The sequence below is a fragment of the Staurois parvus genome, unplaced genomic scaffold, assembly GCF_062004578.1.
Source record: "Staurois parvus isolate SC_StPar_1 unplaced genomic scaffold, SC_StPar_1.0 ptg000849l, whole genome shotgun sequence".
Taxonomy (NCBI): domain Eukaryota; kingdom Metazoa; phylum Chordata; class Amphibia; order Anura; family Ranidae; genus Staurois; species Staurois parvus.
This window is the reverse complement of record NW_028318645.1, coordinates 613,438-634,038: the sequence shown is the minus strand read 5'-3', so window position 1 is coordinate 634,038 and position 20,601 is coordinate 613,438. Positions and strand designations below refer to the sequence as shown.

Sequence of the window (20,601 nt, the reverse complement as noted above, 5' to 3'; positions counted from 1 at the left end):
AGATCCAGGCATCGGATCAAGAGAGCAACTGCTAAAATCCCATTACATAGCAGCAAACAGATATTTGAAGCTGCTGGTGCCTCTGGAGTCCCACGGACAAGGTGTAGAGTCCTCCAGAGTCTTGCAACTGTGCAGAAACCTTCTATTCGGCCACCACTAACCAATGCTCACAAGCAGAAACGGCTGCATTGGGCAGAAAATACATGAAGACTCATTTTCAAACAGTCCTGTTCACTGATGAGTGCCGTGCAACCCTGGATGGTCCAGATGGATAGAGTAGTGGATGGTTGGTGGACGGCCACCCTGTTAAACAAGGCTGCGACGTCAGCAAGGCGATGGTGGAGTCTTATTTTGGGCTGGAATCATGTATGTGGAGTTTATGACTGACACTTTCTTCCCTGGTACAGAAGGAAGAACTATGCTTTCCATAATAAAATCATCTTCATGCATGACAATGCACCATCTCATGCTGCAAAGAATACCTCTCCATCAATGGCTGCTATGGGGATAAAAGGAGAGAATGTCATGGTGTGGCCTCCATCCTCCCCTGACCTCAATCCTATTGAGAACCTTTGGAGCATCCTCAAGCAAAAGATCTATGAGGGGGGGAGGCAGTTTACATCCAAACAGCAGCTCTGGGAGGCTATTCTGACATCTCGCAAACAAATTCAAGCAGAAACTGTCCAAAAACTGACAAGTTCAATGGATGGAAGACTTGTGATCTGCTATCAGATAAGGGGTCCTATGTTACAATGTAACGTGACCGCTTCAAATGTTTACAAAGTTACAATGTTGGGAAAAGTTTGATTGAAATAACTTTTGATTTCAGTAAATATGCTGCAAACACAACAAATGACAATTTTCAGTTCTTTACAACCTAGAAAGTGTTTTGAAACTTCCTGTGCGGAATAATTTGGAACAAAAATCTTGTTATTAGGAGGTTTGTTCAATAAAATGTGAATTGTACTCTTCTAGTTGTAACCTGAGAATTATGCCGACTGTTATTTACATCAATTATTTAGGGAAATGAGAAAAATATAATTTGCATAATAATTTGGAACACGGTGTATGTGGAATTACACCCCAAAATACATTCTGCTACTTCTACCGAGTATGGGGGTACCACATGTGAGACTTTTTGGGAGCCTAGCCACATACAGGAGCCTGAAATCCAATGACTACTGTGAAAGCCTGAAGGTGTGTAATTCCTCATTACCTATCACAGTTTCAGAGGCCTTGAAATGCAAGGATAGCACCAACCCCCCCCCCCCCTCCAAATTACCCTTTTTTGGAAAGTAGACACCCCAAGGAATTTAAGAAGAGGCATGGTGAGTATTTTGCAGATCTCATTTTTTCTCACAAGGTTTTGAAATATAAAAAAATAGAAAAAATATGTTTTTGTTTTCTTCATTTTCCAAAGAATTGTTGCAATAAACGAGATCTGCAAAATACTCACCATGCTTCATTTTCCAAAAACGTTTGGTAAAAAAAATAATTCTTCTATTGACTCAACATGCCTCTCAGAAAATAGTTTGGGGGTGTCTACTTTCCAAAAATTGGTCATTTTGGGGAGTGGGGGCATTCTATGCCCAGCATTAGAAGTTTATGCCACACATCATTCACTCTTCTAACCACCTGAAGACCAAGCCTTCTCTGACACTTTTGGTTCACATGAACCATATTTTTTGCTATTTTTTTGCATATTTTTTGCTAGGAAATTACTTTGAACCTCCAAACATTATACATTTTTTTAAAGCAGACAACCTAGTGAATAAAATGGTGGGAGCTGCAATTTTTTATGTCACATAGTTCTCACGCAGCGATCTTTCAAATGTAATTTTTTTTTAAAAATACACTTTTTTCACTTTTAATGCACAAAACAAAATATGTTTGGTAAAATATAAAAGATGATGGTATGCCGAATAAATAGATACCAAACATGACATTATTTAAAACTGCGCATCCCCTGTGCAATGGTGACAAACTTAATATCCATAGGCAATGCTTTAAAAGCCGTTACAAGTTACCACGCTCGAGGGGGCTTTTTTAAATGTTATTTTGATTTGTTTTATTATTTTTACATTGTCCCTTTCATTTTTTTTATATCCCTTTTAATGCTATCACAGGTTCCCCTGATGGCACAGGACTGCCCAAGAAGACCGTGGAAGGAAGGGGCATCTATTCCACTGCTTGTAAAAGCAATTTTGCAGCTAATTAGCCACTAGGATTGCTTTTACATGAAGGCTGATTGCCGGATGAATAAAATGATACCAGGATGATGCCTGCCACTGTAGGCATCATCCTGGTATAACCATTCAAAGTCCTCTGATGTACCAGTACGTCTCTGGTCCTTGTTGGGTATATATGATATGTTCTTTTTTATGTATGCAGTCAGTGGGCTGAATGAAAAATAGAGAAGAAATCTCTGGACGAAAAAGTGTTTGGTGTGCCCACCATTAGAATATACCACCCTGAATCCACCCACTTCTAATGGTGGGTACATATTAGGTCGCACGGTGTCACATGCGCCAATTCCAAGATTGTACAAATGTCTAAATAGTGGAACGCTTGAATAAAAATTGTCCACGTATAAGTGGAACCCCATAAGGAAAAATGATGACACCGAGTCCCAAACTATCTTGCCACTGCTCCCCATGTATTCTGGGCATCCAGGGGCTCCACGTGACTATCTTTTCCCTCATAAATCTGAAACATATGTATAGCCTGTTGTCCTCTCACAGGTCTTATAGATCGTGAGCCCATATCTGGCACGCTTGCTGGGGAGAAATTATTTGAATGCAAGGCGGCCAGAAAAATGAATGAGGGACTCATCAACACAGATGTTTTGCTGGGGAGTATAAACATCTGCAAATTTTTGGTTAAGGTGATTTACGAGGGGCTGAATTTTGTGGAGCCGGTAAAATTAAGGGTCACCTTGAGGATGATAGTGTATTGTCGTTGAAATGCATAAAACACATTATACTCTCATATCTATGCCTGGCCATGGCAGCAGAGAACACGGCATATGATGAATCGGGTCTGCGGACCAATACAACTGCAATTCATTTTTTTAGTAATGCCCATGTTGAGGGTTAGGCCCAAAAAACTTTACATTCGGGAACCGTAATGGGTTTCCATGGGAATGGTCTGGCAAGGTTCGAATTTGGGTTGGAGGCCATAAATTGTTCTGCATATAAATAGCTTTGATCCACAATTAATGCATACAGATCTTCTGTGAAAAACAGTTCCAAAAAATCAAGGGGAGGAGTTAAATTTGCTGTTTCCACCTTAATTCCAGGTTTGGCAGTGAATGAGGGAAGTCCGGATGCTGCAGAATTTGTGGGCTGCCAATTGGGATTTGCAAGCACACCCGGAAGGACACTAGGTGCTCTATGGGCCTGTGTGCAAATTCTTGGTGGTTGTGAGACAATACTTGTGCTCACCACCGCACCAGCTTGTACTGCACTTATGGGACTCACCACGTCACCAAGTGATACTGCAGTGCTGGTATAAGAAAGACCAGGATGTACTAGACTGCTGGTGCTCACCAGTTTACCAAAAGGTAGTGTGGCACTAGTACTGGCACCCTGCTGCATATGAGAGTCATCATGTGATTGTAACATCTCAGCAACCTGGGAACGGGGTCGGGTACACCTGACCTTAGTAGGGACCTCTTCTCCATCGTCTGAGCTATCTGTCAGGGTGCCGCTGCTGTCTACAGGATCGTATTGTGAGACAGATTCCGTCAGTGAGTCTTCCCCTTCACTCTCATCTGACATACTAAGAATCCTGTAGGCCTCTTCACTAGTGTACCTTTTGTTGGACATATTGGACACTAAATTTATAGGTACCTAGTGTGACTCACGGATAAAAGAGCACTTGGCTTTCAGGGACTGCATGAACCCCTACAAGCAAATGTACCTGCAAGTGCTAGCAGAGATCAGGCTTGATTCTGTGAACACTGCAGTTTTGTGTGCAATGTATCAAGTGACAGTGACCTACTGACACTGCACTTGCTGGGGGAGAAGAGGGGTTAAGCGTAGGGGCTAAACACAGATGCTGGCAGGTGCCGGGGCTGATCCCACTAATGCTGCATTTTTGAGGACACTATACTAATTTGAATGCTGGTATGGTGTTGATCTGATCAAAGATATTGATCCGTTCAGACACTATACTAGCAGCGGTGGTTTATTGTGTATGTGAACATGTTCCTGGCAATCAATGGGTTAAATGTGATGAGTGGTGTACTGATGGGCAATCTGACTCTATCTGAAAGGGGCACTAATGCTATGTGAAGTCGCCGGCGTCACTAACACAGCGATCAGCAAAAAGCTGTGTACTGTACTAATGACACTGGTGACACGACAGTGAAGGGGTTAACTGGGGGGGGATCAAGGGGTTAAATGTGTCCTAAAATGTTCTAACTGTGTAAGTGTGCTGTTTTACTGACTGTCTGCTTTCTTCTCTCTTTGGGACGGAATGGGCTTCTTGTGAATCTCTTCACAATTTCTTTGTTGTTCTTGTGGGCCCTGGCACAATGCTGTGGTTGTTCTTGTGGGCCCTGACACAGTGATTGGGGTTGTTCTTGTGGGCCCTGACACAATGCTGTGGTTGTTCTTGTGGGCCCTGACACAATGCTGTGGTTGTTCTTGTGGGCCCTGACACAGTGATTGGGGTTGTTCTTGTGGGCCCTGGCACAGTGATTGTGGTTGTTCTTGTGGGCCCTGACACAATGCTGTGGTTGTTCTTGTGGGCCCTGACACAATGCTGTGGTTGTTCTTGTGGGCCCTGACACAGTGATTGGGGTTGTTCTTGTGGGCCCTGGCACAGTGATTGTGGTTGTTCTTGTGGGCCCTGGCACAATGCTGTGGTTGTTCTAGTGGGCCCTGACACAGTGATTGGGGTTGTTCTTGTGGGCCCTGGCAAACTGATGTGGTTATTGTGGCCCTGACATTTGCTGGGGTAATTTAGTAATGCTACCACTGACACCAACAATGGGGCTTATTTTACTCCCACACTCTCTTCAGTGTACCCCAAGGACAAGCTCTTCAGTGTACCCCAAGGACAAGCTCTTCAGTGTACCCCAAGGACAATCTCTTCAGTATACCCCAAGGACAATCTCTTCAGTGTACCCCAGAGACAATCTCTTCAGTATACCCCAAGGACAATCTCTTCAGTGTACCCCAAGGACAATCTCTTCAGTCTACGCCAAGGACAATCTGTTCAGTGTACCCCAAGGACAATCTCTTCAGTGTACCCCAAGGACAATCTCTCAGTGTACCCCAAGGAAAATCTGTTCAGTGTACCCCAAGGACAATCTCTTAAGTGTACCCCAAGGACAATCTGTTCAGTGTACCCCAGAGACAATCTCTTCAGTGTACCCCAAGGACAATCTTTTCAGTGTACCCCAAGGTCCTATTCCGCCTCTACCATAGCAATACACCAGAAGGGAAGGTGGCACCATACCAACCATACCATGTGAAGCAACACCCAGTTTATTGACTATGGCCACTTTTTCAGTCATGCCCACAAGCATGTATAGGAAGCGTGCTATGCCAGCCAAATGTTTTCTTGCTAATACCTTACAAAGCAGTGGGCAGCAGCATGCATAGGGCACCACTTTTCTCTTGTCAGTTCCTTCAAGGCGTTGCTCTTCATCCCATCAATGTTAGGGATGCTTTAGACAACTGCCCTCGGCACTCACCTAACAATATTCAAGAGGGACCGTCTTCTCATTGCACTGTGAATGGTTTCTACATAACATTGCTTTGTTCATTTCTGACTAAGCATTTCCATGTATTCTCCAAGCACCAGCATAGCACCCCCAAAAGATGCCTGGAGCCCCCCTCACCATGCACAAGGCTCTATGCTGCAGGAACCAATTTACATTTCCTGATCTGGAAATTCCACAACAACCTGCCAAGCCCTTTCCATTGTCAGCAATGTGTACCTGTAAAGTGAGCCCCTCCCCCCTTCACCAATCAAACATTTATCCCAAAGGACTATTTCCTCCTATATTCTGTTCACTACACACCCTGAGAGAGAAACGTGTGACCCCCCAGAGAGAAACATGTGACCCCCCAGAGATAAATGTGTGATCCCTATAGAGAAACGTGTGACCCCCTATAGAGAAATGTGTGACCCCCCCCAGAGAGAAACGTGTGACCCCCCCAGAGAGAAATGTGTGACCCCCCCAGAAAGAAACGTGTGACCCCCCAGAGAGAAATGTGTGACCTCTATAGAGAAATGTGTGACCCCTATAGAGAAATGTGTGACCCCCCCAGAGAGAAATGCGTGACCCCTATAGAGAAATGTGTGACCCCCCCCAGAGAGAAATGTGTGACCCCTATAGAGAAACTTGTGACCCCCCCAGAGAGAAACGTGTGACCCCGATAGAGAAATGTGTGACCCCCCAGAGAGAAATGTGTGACCCCTATAGAGAAATGTATGACCCCTATAGAGAAACGTGTGACCCCGATAGAGAAACGTGTGACCCCCAGAGAGAAACGTGTGACCCCTATAGAGAAACGTGTGACCCCGATAGAGAAACGTGTGACCCCCAGAGAGAAACGTGTGACCCCTATAGAGAAACGTGTGACCCCGATAGAGAAACGTGTGACCCCCCCAGAGAGAAAGGTGTGACCCCTACAGAGAATAGTGTGACCCCCCCAGAGCAAAACGTATGACCCCCTATAGAGAAACGTGTGGCCCCCCCCAGAGAGAAACGTGTGACCCCGATAGAGAAATGTGTGACCCCTAGAGAGAAATGTGTGACCCCGATAGAGAAACATGTGACCCCCCCAGAGAGAAACGTGTGACCCCCCCAGAGAGAAACGTGTGACCCCCCCAGAGAGAAAAGTGTGACCCCCCAGAGAGAAATGTGTGACCCCGAGAGCTTCACTACCACAAATCTTCATCTACAGAGATACTTCCAGAGATAAAGAGACTGAAAACCACAAACATTCTTCAGGTAATACTGATCTCTGAGCACAAATACAGTTATATCTACATATACCAGAGCGCTGTACAGAGAACACTGAGCCAGAGGAGCTTACACTCTAATGTCCCCTCCCCCACAGTCACATCAGTCTCTGCACCAGAGGAGCTTACACTCTAATGTCCCCTCCCCCACAGTCACATCAGTCTCTGTACCAGAGGAGCTTACACTCTGCACCAGAGAGGTTGTGCTGCAGGTGCTCTCCCTCTCCAGACACTAGGGGGCCAGGCCTGCTCGCCTGGCCCCAGAAACATGGCCTCTTCTGGGCTAGGCTCAGACCATGCTCCCCCTGAGGGACCCAGCTTGCCTTCCCATACTTCACCAGCACCTGAAGACCTTGGCTGTGGCCCTAAAAGTGGGGAATCCCTCCCTGTCTTCAGAGAGCGGGTTGCTGATTATCTGGTGAGAATCGCAAAGGAGGAGGAAAAGTTGGTGAGTCTGAAAACTGACTACAAGAAAAAGAAAGTTCTCCATGATAAGTCCTGGAGCAGCAAGAGGCAGAGCATGAAGCCGGAGATGAAGGGTTTGGAGGACGTCATGGAGCAGCAAGAGGCAGAGTATGAAGCCGGAGATGAAGGGTTTGGAGGTCGCCATTAAGAAGCAGCAGAATCTGGTAAAGACGCTGAAGGAGAAGAGCGGAGCTTTCAGAGAAAAGTTCCGGAATGAGGAACGGTTCAGGAAGATGAAGGGAGACTCTGGTAAGGATCCAGCATCGGCGGTGGCAGTACGGGTGGAGAGTGAGGAGGGGGTCCTGGATGCTGCCCCTGCTATCCCATCCACCTCAGGATCTGCTTCCCTCCCTCCACAGCAGGCTGGAGGAACAGCACAGGAGGTAGAGGAATATGGCGGAGGGCTGCTAAAGTACATTGAGGAATTGGAGTCTTCCCTAATTGGAAGAACTTTCCGCTTTTCTGAGGACTCTGAGGATGAAGATGACGGTGAGGACTCTGTACCTGGTCCTGTAAAGGAGAAAAAAACAGAAAAGCCACGCTTTATTAAAAGTGCCAGTTTGGACTCCAGTGTGGACAGCCATGTGCACTGCAGTGTTTTGGAGGGAAATCCTCCTGTGTGTGCACAGAGCTCTGCAGGGAAGATGGCTGCTGTGCCTGCAGGACTGCACTCTGCTGGGACTGTGGACTCTGATACCAGGAACCCTGTGACTGTGGACTCTGCTGGGGGGAAGGTAAAGGAGGGATCTGAGACTTTTGCTGGACAATCCCTGCTGATGGCTGCAAATGCAGCAGAAAATGGTGGGAGGGAAATTGAATTGAGGGAACTCTGAAAGGTGTTGCTGAAACCCAGGGGAGAGTGACCAGGAGTGGAAGGCTTTTGCCTAAGAGGAGTATGTTGGGGGAGGGGGAGACAGGAGCATCTGGTGTGAGTGGGTCTGCTGGGAGCAGTAGTGCCACGAGTGAAAGGAAACATATGGATAAGAGTGCTTGCAATGCTGGAAAGGGGAATGCCTGTGTGTTGGTGGATGGAGTGACTGCTGCTGCCTCTGATGGTGGTTTGCAGAGCGGGGGCTCTGAGGTTCCTGCAACCAATGGGCAGGGTGCAGCTTTAAGGTCCACTACATCTAATGCTGCAAATAAGACCTATGCTGGGGCTCTGGCTGGGAGGAGGGGGTCACATCATGCTGTCAGCTCTGGGGGGAGGTCTGCTGCAGGTCTGCCATCTGCACCCCTGTCCTTCAGGAGGAGGAATTTGGTGCAGCTCAGGTGGGAAGGTGGGGGTGCTCCCCCGGTCAGGATGTCGGTGGTGGACAGGATTTTGGAGATGGGGTTTAGGGCGGATGACATCTTCGCCTTGATCAGCCCTGTAGGATCCTATGAATATGATCTGTCCTTTGTGCGCCCCGAGTCTCTGGATATATTCTGGGAGAAGTATGAACACATGTATAAGGGTCTGCCGGAGTGGAGGGGACTCGTCCCAAAGGTTGTCTCACGCCAACCTCTAGTGAAGACGGTCACCATTCTAGTACGGAATGAGTCAATTCCTTCGGCTGACTTGGCTGTCTGGCTGAGGAGATTTGGGGAGCTACTTGCACCCCTGAAGAAGATTGTGGATGAGAGAGGGATATGGACTGGTGGGTGGTCGGTGCAGATGAGGTTGTATGTGTGTGGGAATGTGGTCCAGCATCTGCCCTCCTCAGCCTTCATTGGGAAGGACAGGATTGTGGTGTTCTACCCTGGGCAGCCCAAGCTCTGCAATAAGTGCGGTTCTCGGGGTCACTTCGCCTCCTCATGCCCAGAGATGAAGTGCTCCCTATGTCAGGATCTGGGGCATCTGGCTAAGGATTGTAATATCATCAGGTGCAATCTGTGTGATAAGGTTGGCCATTCGTACAACCGGTGCCCTGAGGCCATGCACAACCAGTCAGCTTTGGTGGAAGAGTTTTTTCGTCTGGACATGGAGGAGGCAGAGGAGAGGGAGGCTGTGCCAGGGGTCCCCAATGTCTCTGTCCCTGTGGTCCCAGTGTCTGATGGTCCCTCTAATGTGTCATCTCCTTGTGTTGTGCCCCCTGAGTCAGTGTCCGTGGATGTTGTGTCTGATCCTCCTGTGTCAGTTTCCCCAGAGGTAGTGGGGGCTGTGGAGGGAACTGGACCAATGTGTATGGTTGCACCGACCCCCCCTCCCCGGCGTCGGAGGGTCAGAGCGCGTGAGGCGCTGGGGGGTGGAGTGAATGATGGTGGGGGTATTGGGGTGAAGGTTGGGGGGACTGCTGTGGTGAGTGGAGAGAGTGGGGTGGATGATGTTGTTGGTGATGGTGGAAGGGAAGGGGAGGGGGCTTTGCGGTCCGGTTTATCAAATGATGATATGGAGTGGTTGGAGGCAAAAAGGAAGTCTGGGAAGAAGAAGCGGAAGAAGGATGTGCCTGTACCTGACCCTGGGAGGGTGGAGGTGTCAAATACATTTGATGTGTTATCTGAGGTGGAGGATGAGGGATCTTCAGGTGATGAGTCTCTGGTTTCCATGGAGGAGGAAACACAGAGGACTATGAAGCGTGTAGGGTCTCCAAGTAGGGAGGGGGGTAAGCAGGCTAAGAAACGGGTACCTCGATCATCCTGATGGCGGTTCCCACTCCTTTGAAGGTGGCGACCATTAATGTCGCCAGCATAAAATCAGTAAGCGCTCGTAACATGGCCTTATTTTTGCTCAGCAGGTTTGATGCTGACATTTTCTTTTTGCAGGAGACCAGGTTGTCCAGTTTGGGGGATGTTCATATGGCGAAGAAGGAGTGGAGGCGCGGCCCCTCCTTCTGGTCTCTTGCGGCCGAGCCTTACACTGGAGTTGCGGTACTTTTTTCCGGCATGGTAACCTGTCGGCGGATTATTGAGGTAGAAATGGGGAGATGCATGGTCTTAGACGTCTCCATGGGGGGGCAGGACCTGCGCCTGATTAACATCTATGGGCCCCAGACAAAATAGGACAGGAAATGCCTCTTCATGAAGATCAAGCCTTTCCTTTTTACAGCCCAGCAAGTTGTCTTCGGTGGTGACTTTAACACCGTCACTAGGACTAAGGACAGGAGAGGGACCGGAGTCAGGCTGGACTGTGACGGGTTTTTTTTAAACAAAATAGCTAGAGAGGCAGGTCTGGTTGATGTGCACATTCATTGCTGCCCAGACGACACGGGATTCACTTTTCAGCGAGGTTCTAGTCAGAGTAGAATAGATAGGTTTTTTTTAAAGGGGAACTCCGCCTTCTCGGCACCAGTGTGTCAGGCGGTGGAGTTTTCCGATCACTGTATTCTGTCTGTGACTCTGAGTGGCCCCGATACACCACCTACGGGGAGGGGTACCTGGAAGCTGAATTCGGCACTCCTGGACGATGAGAGGGTGAGTCAATCCTTTGAGGATTTTTTTTCAGGCACAGGTATCAATCATGGACGTTTGCAGCAGTAAGTCCGAGTGGTGGGAGCTTACAAAACGAAGGATCGTTGGGTTTTTCAAGGCCATAGGAAGGAATAAACAGCTTGATAAGTATGTCACCTACCAGCGTCAGCGGAGGAAGCTCGATCGGCTTGGAGATCCAGAAGCGATCTCTGAGGTTAAACTCTTGCTCAGGCAGTGTCAATATGACAGGCATGCCTCTTTGGTTCTGGAGAGGGATTATGGGATATATCACTCGCCCGACCCTTACCAGAACTGCAAACAAGGTAGAGCAGTTAAGTCAGTTGTAGGCCTGGTTGACAGTATGGGTTCCATGACAAAGTCCAAGTCAGGGATCCTGGAAACCTCCAGGTCATATTATGCTGACCTCCTGGGTAGGAGGAACCTCGATCGGGCGAGCATGTTGGGTTTTCTGGACTCTACTCCAGGGCTGGGAAATGGCAGTTCTCCTGTGAGTTTGACAGAGGACATCACGGCAGATGAGGTGGTGAAAGCTATTGATCAGCTTGCCATGAAGAAGTCGCCTGGGCCAGACGGATTGACAGCCGAGTTTTATAAGCACTTTAAGGTGACTCTGGCCCCATATTTGGTGGAGGTGTTTAATGGCTGTCTGAGAGAGGGTTCGCTCTCTCCCTCCATGCGACAATCTGCAGTGATTCTTCTGTCAAAGGGTAAGGATTCCTTGAGAATTGAGAATTGGCGGCCCATTAGCCTTCTCAATGTTGATAGGAAGATATTGGCAAAAATTATTTTCTGGCGTTTATCGTCTGTTGCGGGCAATTTACTTTCTCGCCATCAGCACTGTTCGGTTCAGGGAAGAAGCACTTTTTCAGCGGTGTTAGCTGTCCGGGAGGCCCTGGAGCGGTGCAGGGCTGCAGGCTGGGGAAAGTTCCTGCTGGCATTGGATCAGGCCAAAGCTTTTGATCGAGTCAATCATGAGTACCTATGGCTGCTTCTTGGCAAGTATGGCCTGGAGGGGGGCTTTATCGATTGGCTAAAGACCTTATACAGAGGGGCTGAAAGCTTCATGCTTGTGAATGGTTGGATTGGACGACCCTTTGAGGTTGGCTCAGGTGTGCGTCAGGGGTGTCCTTTGAGTCCTCTGCTATATGCGTTTGTAATCGATCCCTTCATTCGGAGGTTAGAGAGCGGACCGTTGTGTGGAGTTCCTTTGGGCATTCCTGGGGAGCCCCCTCTGAGGGTCGTGGCCTATGCTGATGACGTGTCTGTTTTCATCTCCGGGACGCAGGAGGCAGAGGAGGTGGTCTCGGTGATGGAACAGTATGCTGAGGCATCTGGCTCAAAGATCAATCAGGATAAGAGTGAGGTTTTCTGGATGGGAGAGGAAGGCGAAGGCTTTACCCTTCCGGACGCCTTCCCAGAGCCCCAGCAGGAAATTAAAGTATTAGGCATCAGATTTGGTCCCGGTGATTACGGCCTTACAAATTGGGTAAGCAGGCTACAAGATGCCGATGCCAAGGTGGCCAGCTGGAAGGATTGGAAACTCTCTTACAGGGAAAGGATTGACCTGATTAAAACTTACCTGATCCCGGTATTTCTGTATGTCAGCTTTGTCTGTGTTTTGCCAGTGTCTCTCTATGCGAGGATCTACAGTTGTTTCTTCCAGCTGTTATGGGGGCACAAACTGAACCTCATTAAGAGGTCTGTAACCTACCTTCCCAGGCGGATGGGTGGCCTAGGTATGGTCAACCCGGTGGTTTTCTTTTCTCTGATGTTTTTGAAACATAATTTTGGTAGCATGCTGGCAGAGGAACCGCCTGGGTGGGTTGGTATTTTTCAGTCCTTGTTTAGGCCTTTTCAGCAGAGCTGGGAGAATGGTGGGCCAGTGAAAAGCCTGAGGGTCCAACATGGTAAGCTCCCGGCTTATGTTGCCCCATGTCTGAAAATGCTTCGGCAATGGCGAGTGACGGCGGAGGAAATTAAATCTCTTCCTAGGAAGGCCCTGGAGAGGAGGGTTGTTGAATCTGCCTTTAGCGAGCCATTGGCCTTGAGGGATTGCCCAGGCCCGGTTATGAGGGAGGGTCTGCGTTTGATGAATCTGGAAAGAATCCCTTTAAAGTTTCGGGATTTGGCCTGGCTCTCGTTCCATGGCAGACTCTATGTGAAGGGCAACCTGAAGCATCGCTCTGCGGAGAACCGTGGTTGTCCAAGAGTGGAGTGCGGTGGAGTGGAGGAGACGATGGACCATTTCTTGCTTCAGTGCCCCTTCAATATAGAAGTCTACAAGCGGGTGGGTTGGGCTCTGGGGATCCCTTTCCTTTCCCGCTTGAGTTACGCGGAGTGGTCTTACGGAGCCTTTCTGACTCACCGGGACTTTGATTTTGAGACACTTTTTCTAGTTAGCTTAGTAGTCCGTTACTACACGTGGAATGCACGGTGTCAGGTTTCCATTCGCAAAAAAGTCCTTCCTGTCGAGGTGGTGGTGAACAACATTCTGGGTGAGGTTGGGAAGATTCGGGGTCTTGAGAAGGACAGGTGGTGGCCGGGAGCCTGGACAACGGCGTGGAGGAATGTCAGGTCCCCGTAGCTGCTATCTGTCAGTCTCTGGGGGCGTGGCTTCTCTTTCTGTCCTTTCACGTCCCCTAGATTTTGTAACATCAGATTTTTTAAGAAAGGCTGCATGCATGGGATCAATGTGTGGGATCAATGTATGGGATGAATGTTTAATCGTTTCTTAGCCTGAGGGGGTGTTTAGGTGACGGTCGGGATTTGTTATTGTTTTGCTGAAGTAAGCTGGTTTTGTTTAATTATATATATTTTATTCTGTATATATGTAAATATGATTTTTTATGATGTTTTTTGTTTGCAAGATTTTAATAAACAAAAAATTTACACTCTAATGTCCCCTCCCCCACAATCACATCTGTCCCTGTAGTGACTTTTGGAGTATTTATTAAGAAAAATGATGATATCCCAAAAAGGAAATTCTAAGCTGACTCTTATGGGTTAAAATAGTTGATGAACTTCAGGTGACCTTCCAGGAAGCCACCATAAACTATGAGTGGAGGAGATCTGTGTGACATACAATGGGGACCAAATCCACTATGTGAGGCCTGCAGATGATCAAACACAAGATACCGTACAATGACAATGGTGGGACTGAACCTTAGTGACTCTGGTTCTCCCAAGACCTCGCAGATGATCAAACACAAGATACCGTACAATGACAATGGTGGGACTGAACCTTAGTGACTCTGGTTCTCACAGGACCTCGCAGATGATCAAACACAAGATACCGTACAATGACAATGGTGGGACTGAACCTTAGTGACTGTTTCTCACAAGTCCTTGCAGATGATCAAACACAAGATACCGTACAATGACAATGGTGGACTGAACCTTAGTGACTCTGGTTCTCACAGGACCTCGCAGATGATCAAACACAAGATACCGTACAATGACAATGGTGGGACTGAACCTTAGTGACTCTGGTTCTCCCAAGACCTCGCAGATGATCAAACACAAGATACCGTACAATGACAATGGTGGGACTGAACCTTAGTGACTCTGGTTCTCACAAGACCTCGCAGATGATCAAACACAAGATACCGTACATTGACAATGGTGGGACTGAACCTTAGTGACTGGTTCTCACAAGTCCTCGCAGATGATCAAACACAAGATACCGTACAATGACAATGGTGGGACTGAACCTTAGTGACTCTGGTTCTCACAAGACCTTGCAGATGATCAAACACAAAATACCGTACAACGACAATGGTGGACTGAACCTTAGTGACTGGTTCTCACAGGACCTCGCAGATGATCAAACACAAGATACCGTACAATGACAATGGTGGGACTGAACCTTAGTGACTCTGGTTCTCACAAGATCTTGCAGATGATCAAACACAAAATACCGTACAATGACAATGGTGGGACTGAATCTTAGTGACTCTGGTTCTCACAGGACCTCGCAGATGATCAAACACAAGATACCGTACAATGACAATAGTGGACTGAACCTTAGTGACTCTGGTTCTCACAAGACCTTGCAGATGATCAAACACAAAATACCGTACAACGACAATGGTGGACTGAACCTTAGTGACTGGTTCTCACAGGACCTCGCAGATGATCAAACACAAGATACCGTACAATGACAATGGTGGGACTGAACCTTAGTGACTCTGGTTCTCACAAGATCTTGCAGATGATCAAACACAAAATACCGTACAATGACAATGGTGGGACTGAACCTTAGTGACTCTGGTTCTCACAGGACCTTGCAGATGATCAAACACAAGATACCGTACAATGACAATGGTGGGACTGAACCTTAGTGACTCTGGTTCTCACAGGACTTCGCAGATGATCAAACACAAGATACTGTACAATAACAATGGTGGACTGAACCTTAGTGACTCTGGTTCTCACAGGACCTCGCAGATGATCAAACACAAGATACCGTACAATGACAATGGTGGACTAAACCTTAGTGACTCTGGTTCTCACAAGTCCTTGCAGATGTGTGTTATCTAAACAAGCACCATTGTCTATGGGAAGCCAGGAGATATCTGGATTAAAGTCAATTGTAGGTCTCCAGGAAACTCAATTATAGTGAGTCAAACTTCTCACTAATCTCCATCTGGATGTGTTCTCTAATGATCACACAATATTTCTAGTACCTAGAGGCTTCCTATGTCATCTCTCTTGGAACTTTGCACTCGGCTCAAAAGGAAAGACTTGCTTCATTTAATTACAAAAAAAATTACAAAAATAAGTGTGGCATATATCTAAACTGAAATATTATCACAGGTATATACCCACACACCAAGATCCAGTTACCAAAGTTGGGTCCTGCATATCACTCAACTGAAGATCATGAAGTCATAGAATTTAAGTTTTTGGAAAATGACAAAAAATTTTTTTTTATATAAAATTGTCATTTAAATGATTTACTGCTCACACATGCCATGGGTATATGTGGAATTACACCCCAAAATACATTCTGCTACTTCTCCCGAGTACGGGGGTACCACATGTGAGAGACATTTTGGCAGTCTAGCCAAGTACAGGACCCCAAAATCCAATAAGCACCTTCAGGCTTTTAAAGGGCTTTATTTCCTCATTACACTTCCAGACTACCTATCACAGTTTCGGAGGCCCTGAAATGCCAGGATAGCACCTAACCCCCCAAATGACCCCTTTTTGGAAAGTAGACACCCCAAGGAATTTAATAAGAAGCATGGTGAGTATTTTGCAGATCTCATTTGTTGCCACAAGTTTTTATAAAATGAAGAAAAAAAACAAAAACATATTATTTCTTTTCTTTTTGAATATTTCAATACCTTGTGAAAAACATGAGATCTGAAAAATACTCACCATGCCTCTTTTTAAATTCCTTGGGGTGTCTACTTTCCAAAAAGGGTTCATTTGGGGTTGGGGGGTTTGGTGCTATCCTGGTATTTCAAATTTTTATTAAGACTCCACCATGCCGTTATCAGTTTGGATGAAAAGAGGAAAACATTCCTCAATCCAGGATGAAGAAAGGCCTCACTCTTTGCAGTAAATGACTTATACTCCGACCTTTGTCCCAGATATGTCTTAGGTTGTTCACCTGAATACCATGGAGAAAAAGGGGGGAAATGACGGAACTGTTCTGGGCCCACAGAATGAAACAGGAAGGCCTGAACTTACCATCTCTACATGGACATGCTGGAAGCCATTTTGTTCTGTATATTCTATTTCATGGTTTCTGAACACAGATTCTAAGAGCATTCCAAGGTGGTTACAGCTTATGTTCTCAGGTTATAAATCTGGGGGGAGGTATGGTGGGATCAGACGGCTACAAGATGAAGACTAGACATGACACCAAGTGGTAAGATAAATGGATGAGTCCATGTCTAGACTGAACAAAGGACACAAGAACTGGTCACAATGATTATTTCCCATGATCCTCTGGAAAGAGTGCATATTATACCTTACATTGTATATGGTGTTATTATTATGTGACAGGAATATCTGATCCAAAAATGTCAATTATATTATTATTAGTATTACATGAAGTGAATGCTTGCTTACTTATGTCATCCAGGTTTATATTACTATATTCCATTTCCACATACATATATTTATATGAAATGGTTTAACAATGAATACATATTGATATATTGGGGATATTCTGTTTGTAACATTATAAAGTATTAGTTTGAGTTCATTGTATGACAACGTTGTTATGTTACAGAAGACGTGAGATAAGAAGTCTCAGTATAATGACCTCATCTTTTTGTAGGATGTATAGGTAGATTTGTTTTTTCCAGAATCACTTAAAGTGGATGTAAACCCCAAATATTTAAAAAAATTTACTTTTTTCCATAAATAAATACATTTTAATGTAAACATCCATACAGCTGTGAGTGTACCTCATAAAAATGCTCCTTTAGCTTGTCTCCGCCCTCCAAAATCTGCTGGTCTGTGGGCGTGGCTTAGGACCAGAGAATAGTAGGCGGAGATATGATGTCACACAATCCCCCAGTTATACCCCCTCCAGCCTCGGCTCAAGAACAATCACTGGTGCTGATGAGTGCTGAGTTGTGGATCTTGTGAAGGCAGAGACCAGCATGGAAAGGACACCCCCTCCCCCACCCCCTGCAGTGTATTACATGGAGGCTCATACTGGTCTCATCCTCAGCACAGCCTGTCACTCACAGGAGAAGGGGAGTGGTGACACCATATTTCTGCTGGTGTCAGATTTATTCTGGTCAGAAGATCAGGCGGGATTTCTGGAGAAAGGGATTGCTTCAAGATACCAGACTAAGCTGAATGGCTCAGTAAAGGTAAAATCTACCCAACTGCAGGATTAGACGGATTTGTGTTTTTTAGGTTTACAACCACTTTCAGTAATACATTATTAGCAGTGACATGGGTACCAGTCTGTGTGACACCAAACCTGGCAGAAAAGCAGTTCTCTCTAAATGTAGTCATGTCCTTACCAGCCGAGGTTAAAGGTCAACCCTTGTCATGTTCCAGAAGACATGTCAGAGAATTCCTCATCCTATACTGCCCTCTTCAGGTCCCTGAAATCAATTAGTAGAGAAAATAGCACCTAGTCTGACGTCATTGTGAGGAGAGAGAAGCTTTGCCCGCCTAGGTTTTATTTGGAAGGATAAAAGTAAGAGACAGACAGAGAAGAGGACACACATCACAAAGCAAGACCTCACAAGACAGGAGACAAGGGGCAACAGACGGACACAGACACCCCCTGAAGTGAGCGCACTGAAAGCTGACATCACTGACACCATACAGTCCATATTGGGAACTAGAACTTTCATTTTCCTCAGATAACTTGTACTCCCCTTATATCTCCAGATACATTGTTTAGTCCGATAACGGTTCTGGTGAGCACAGGAGGGGATGTGACGTCATTTTACCTGCAGTATAAATTATTATCATTTCACTCCTCTGGGGAAGATTGATTTTACATATCCCTGAAGCTGATTCTGGCTTCTAGTCAATGGTTTATCCGGATGTATACAGTATATATATGACAAGGTAGACTACTTCATGTAACATTACATCTTCATCTCAGATTGTAAGCGGATTGGATTGGCCTGTGTATGGGATTCCAGATCAAGTCATGGCAAGGTACACGTTGAGCGTTGAATATCTGGGTGTAGAGAGATCACGGGGGGGATTTGTATATCTGTTGTCACATGTTGCTGAGTTACTGATTTCTTACACGACATTTCCAGACAGTTGGATGTAATTCATTAATATTTGGAAGTAATTGCTGGCTTGTATTTCTCCCCATTATTGTGGATTAGATCATTGTACTGTTATCTTGTATTGTTTATTATTTATCATCACCTATTATATTTCATCCCCATTTTGTACTGATTTATATTATTAATAAATATATATTTTTGCACATTATTGCGTTTTATTTTGTCTTCCAATTATCACAAATACAGAACTGGGATGTCGGTTACTTTGTGAGAATTAGTAGGGAATCTCCTTCATTCCAGATCCCGCCTGTTTCCATGAATTGTATACGGATTATTTCCTCACAGATAAAGTTCTGACAATTTGTACCGTTCTGGTGTTTTTGATCCTCAGAAATGAGATCTGCCGTCATCAGACATGATGGATTTTCAGACATCTCTCCCATAGTTTGTAGACTCTATAACTCTCCTACACACTGAATCATAGACACTGATTGGGGTTATTGTACCCAAGAAATGGCGCAGAATACACCTTTGTCTACATTTATAAGGAAAGACGATTTATTTGTAAAAACAAGAAACAAGCAAAAATGGTAAAAAGTGGTGTTTAAATACCACCAAAATAAATATCTATTTGTGTTAAAAAATTACAAAAATCTAATTTGGATACAATGTTGCATGACTGTGTAATTGTCATTCAAAGTGTGAGAGCGCTGATAGTTACCAGACGGCCTGGGCAGGAAGGGGGTGGAAGTGTCCGGTATACAGGAGGTAGAAATATTTATTTTTAAACAGACCTCTAAGTGTTTGTGAAATCTCCCACCACAAAATGTACTCAGCCAATCACAGGTCAGGACTCCATTTTTATTCCTCTCCTGCTATCAATGGCCAACCCGGTCCCACACTTCATCCATGTCTTTGGGGACCTCTGATCTCCTTATGGACTGTTTCTTCCATGATGAAGATCAGCCATGGAGTATATCTGAGGTGTATATCAGGGTGTGCTTCTTTCCCACATGAGAGCTGGGATGTCCAGCAACATTCATCTAGAAGACATTTCCCGCACTCAAGGCACTAATACACCTCCAGGGTTGTGTGGGACCCCTGATGTACAGGAAGACAGGACTTCAGTGAGGAACATTTCCCTCACTCAGGACAGGAAATTGGCTTCTCCTCATGTGAGATCTCTGATGTCTTGAAAGATGGGACTTCACTGAAAAACATTTCCCACACTCAGGACAGGAATACGGCTTCTCCCCCGTGTGAGATCTTTGATGTGTGTAAACACTGGACTTATCTAAAAAACATTTCCCACACTCAGGACAAGAATACGGCTTCTCACCTGTGTGAGACCTTTCATGTTTGACAAGATCTGATTTTTGTGCAAAACATTTCCCGCACTCAGGACAGGAATAAGGCTTCTCCCCCGTGTGAAATCTCTGATGTCTGTACAGATGGGACTTCTGTGAAAAACATTTCCTGCACTCAGGACAGGAATATGGCTTCTCTCCCGTGTGAGTTCTCTGATGTGTGTAAAGATTGGACTTTTGTGAAAAACATTTCCCGCACACAGAACAGGAATAAGGCTTCTCCCCCGTGTGAAATCTCTGATGTCTGTAAAGATAGGACTTGTCTGAAAAACATTTCCTGCACTCAGGACAGGAATACGGCTTCTCCCCTGTGTGAGATCTCTGATGTGTGTGAAGACTGGACTTGTCTGAAAAACATTTCCCACACTCAGGACAGGAATACTGCATCTCCCCCGTATGAGATTTCTGATGTCTGTACAGATGGGACTTCTGTGAAAAACATTTCCTGCACTCAGGACAGAAATATGGCTTCTCTCCCGTGTGAGTTCTCTGATGTGTGTAAAGATCGGACTTCTGTGAAAAACATTTCCCGCACTCAGGACAGGAATACGGCTTCTCCCCTGTGTGAGATCTTTTATGCCTATTAAGTTGGGATTTATAATGGAAACCCTTCCCGCACTCAGTACAGGAGAAGCTCTTCCCTGTTGGAAGGCCGG

General features: G+C 45.9%; 1 protein-coding gene across 1 annotated transcript in view; it reads right to left on the bottom strand.

The window, feature by feature from the left end:
* The window catches only part of LOC149443555 (uncharacterized), a 188,290-nt gene that overhangs the window by 12,860 nt on the left and 154,829 nt on the right, over positions 1–20,601 (bottom strand). Inside the window, 2 exon segments of the mRNA XM_089655569.1 lie at positions 3,123–3,201; positions 19,824–20,311. Coding sequence (XP_089511695.1) covers positions 3,123–3,201; positions 19,824–20,311 — 567 coding nt within the window.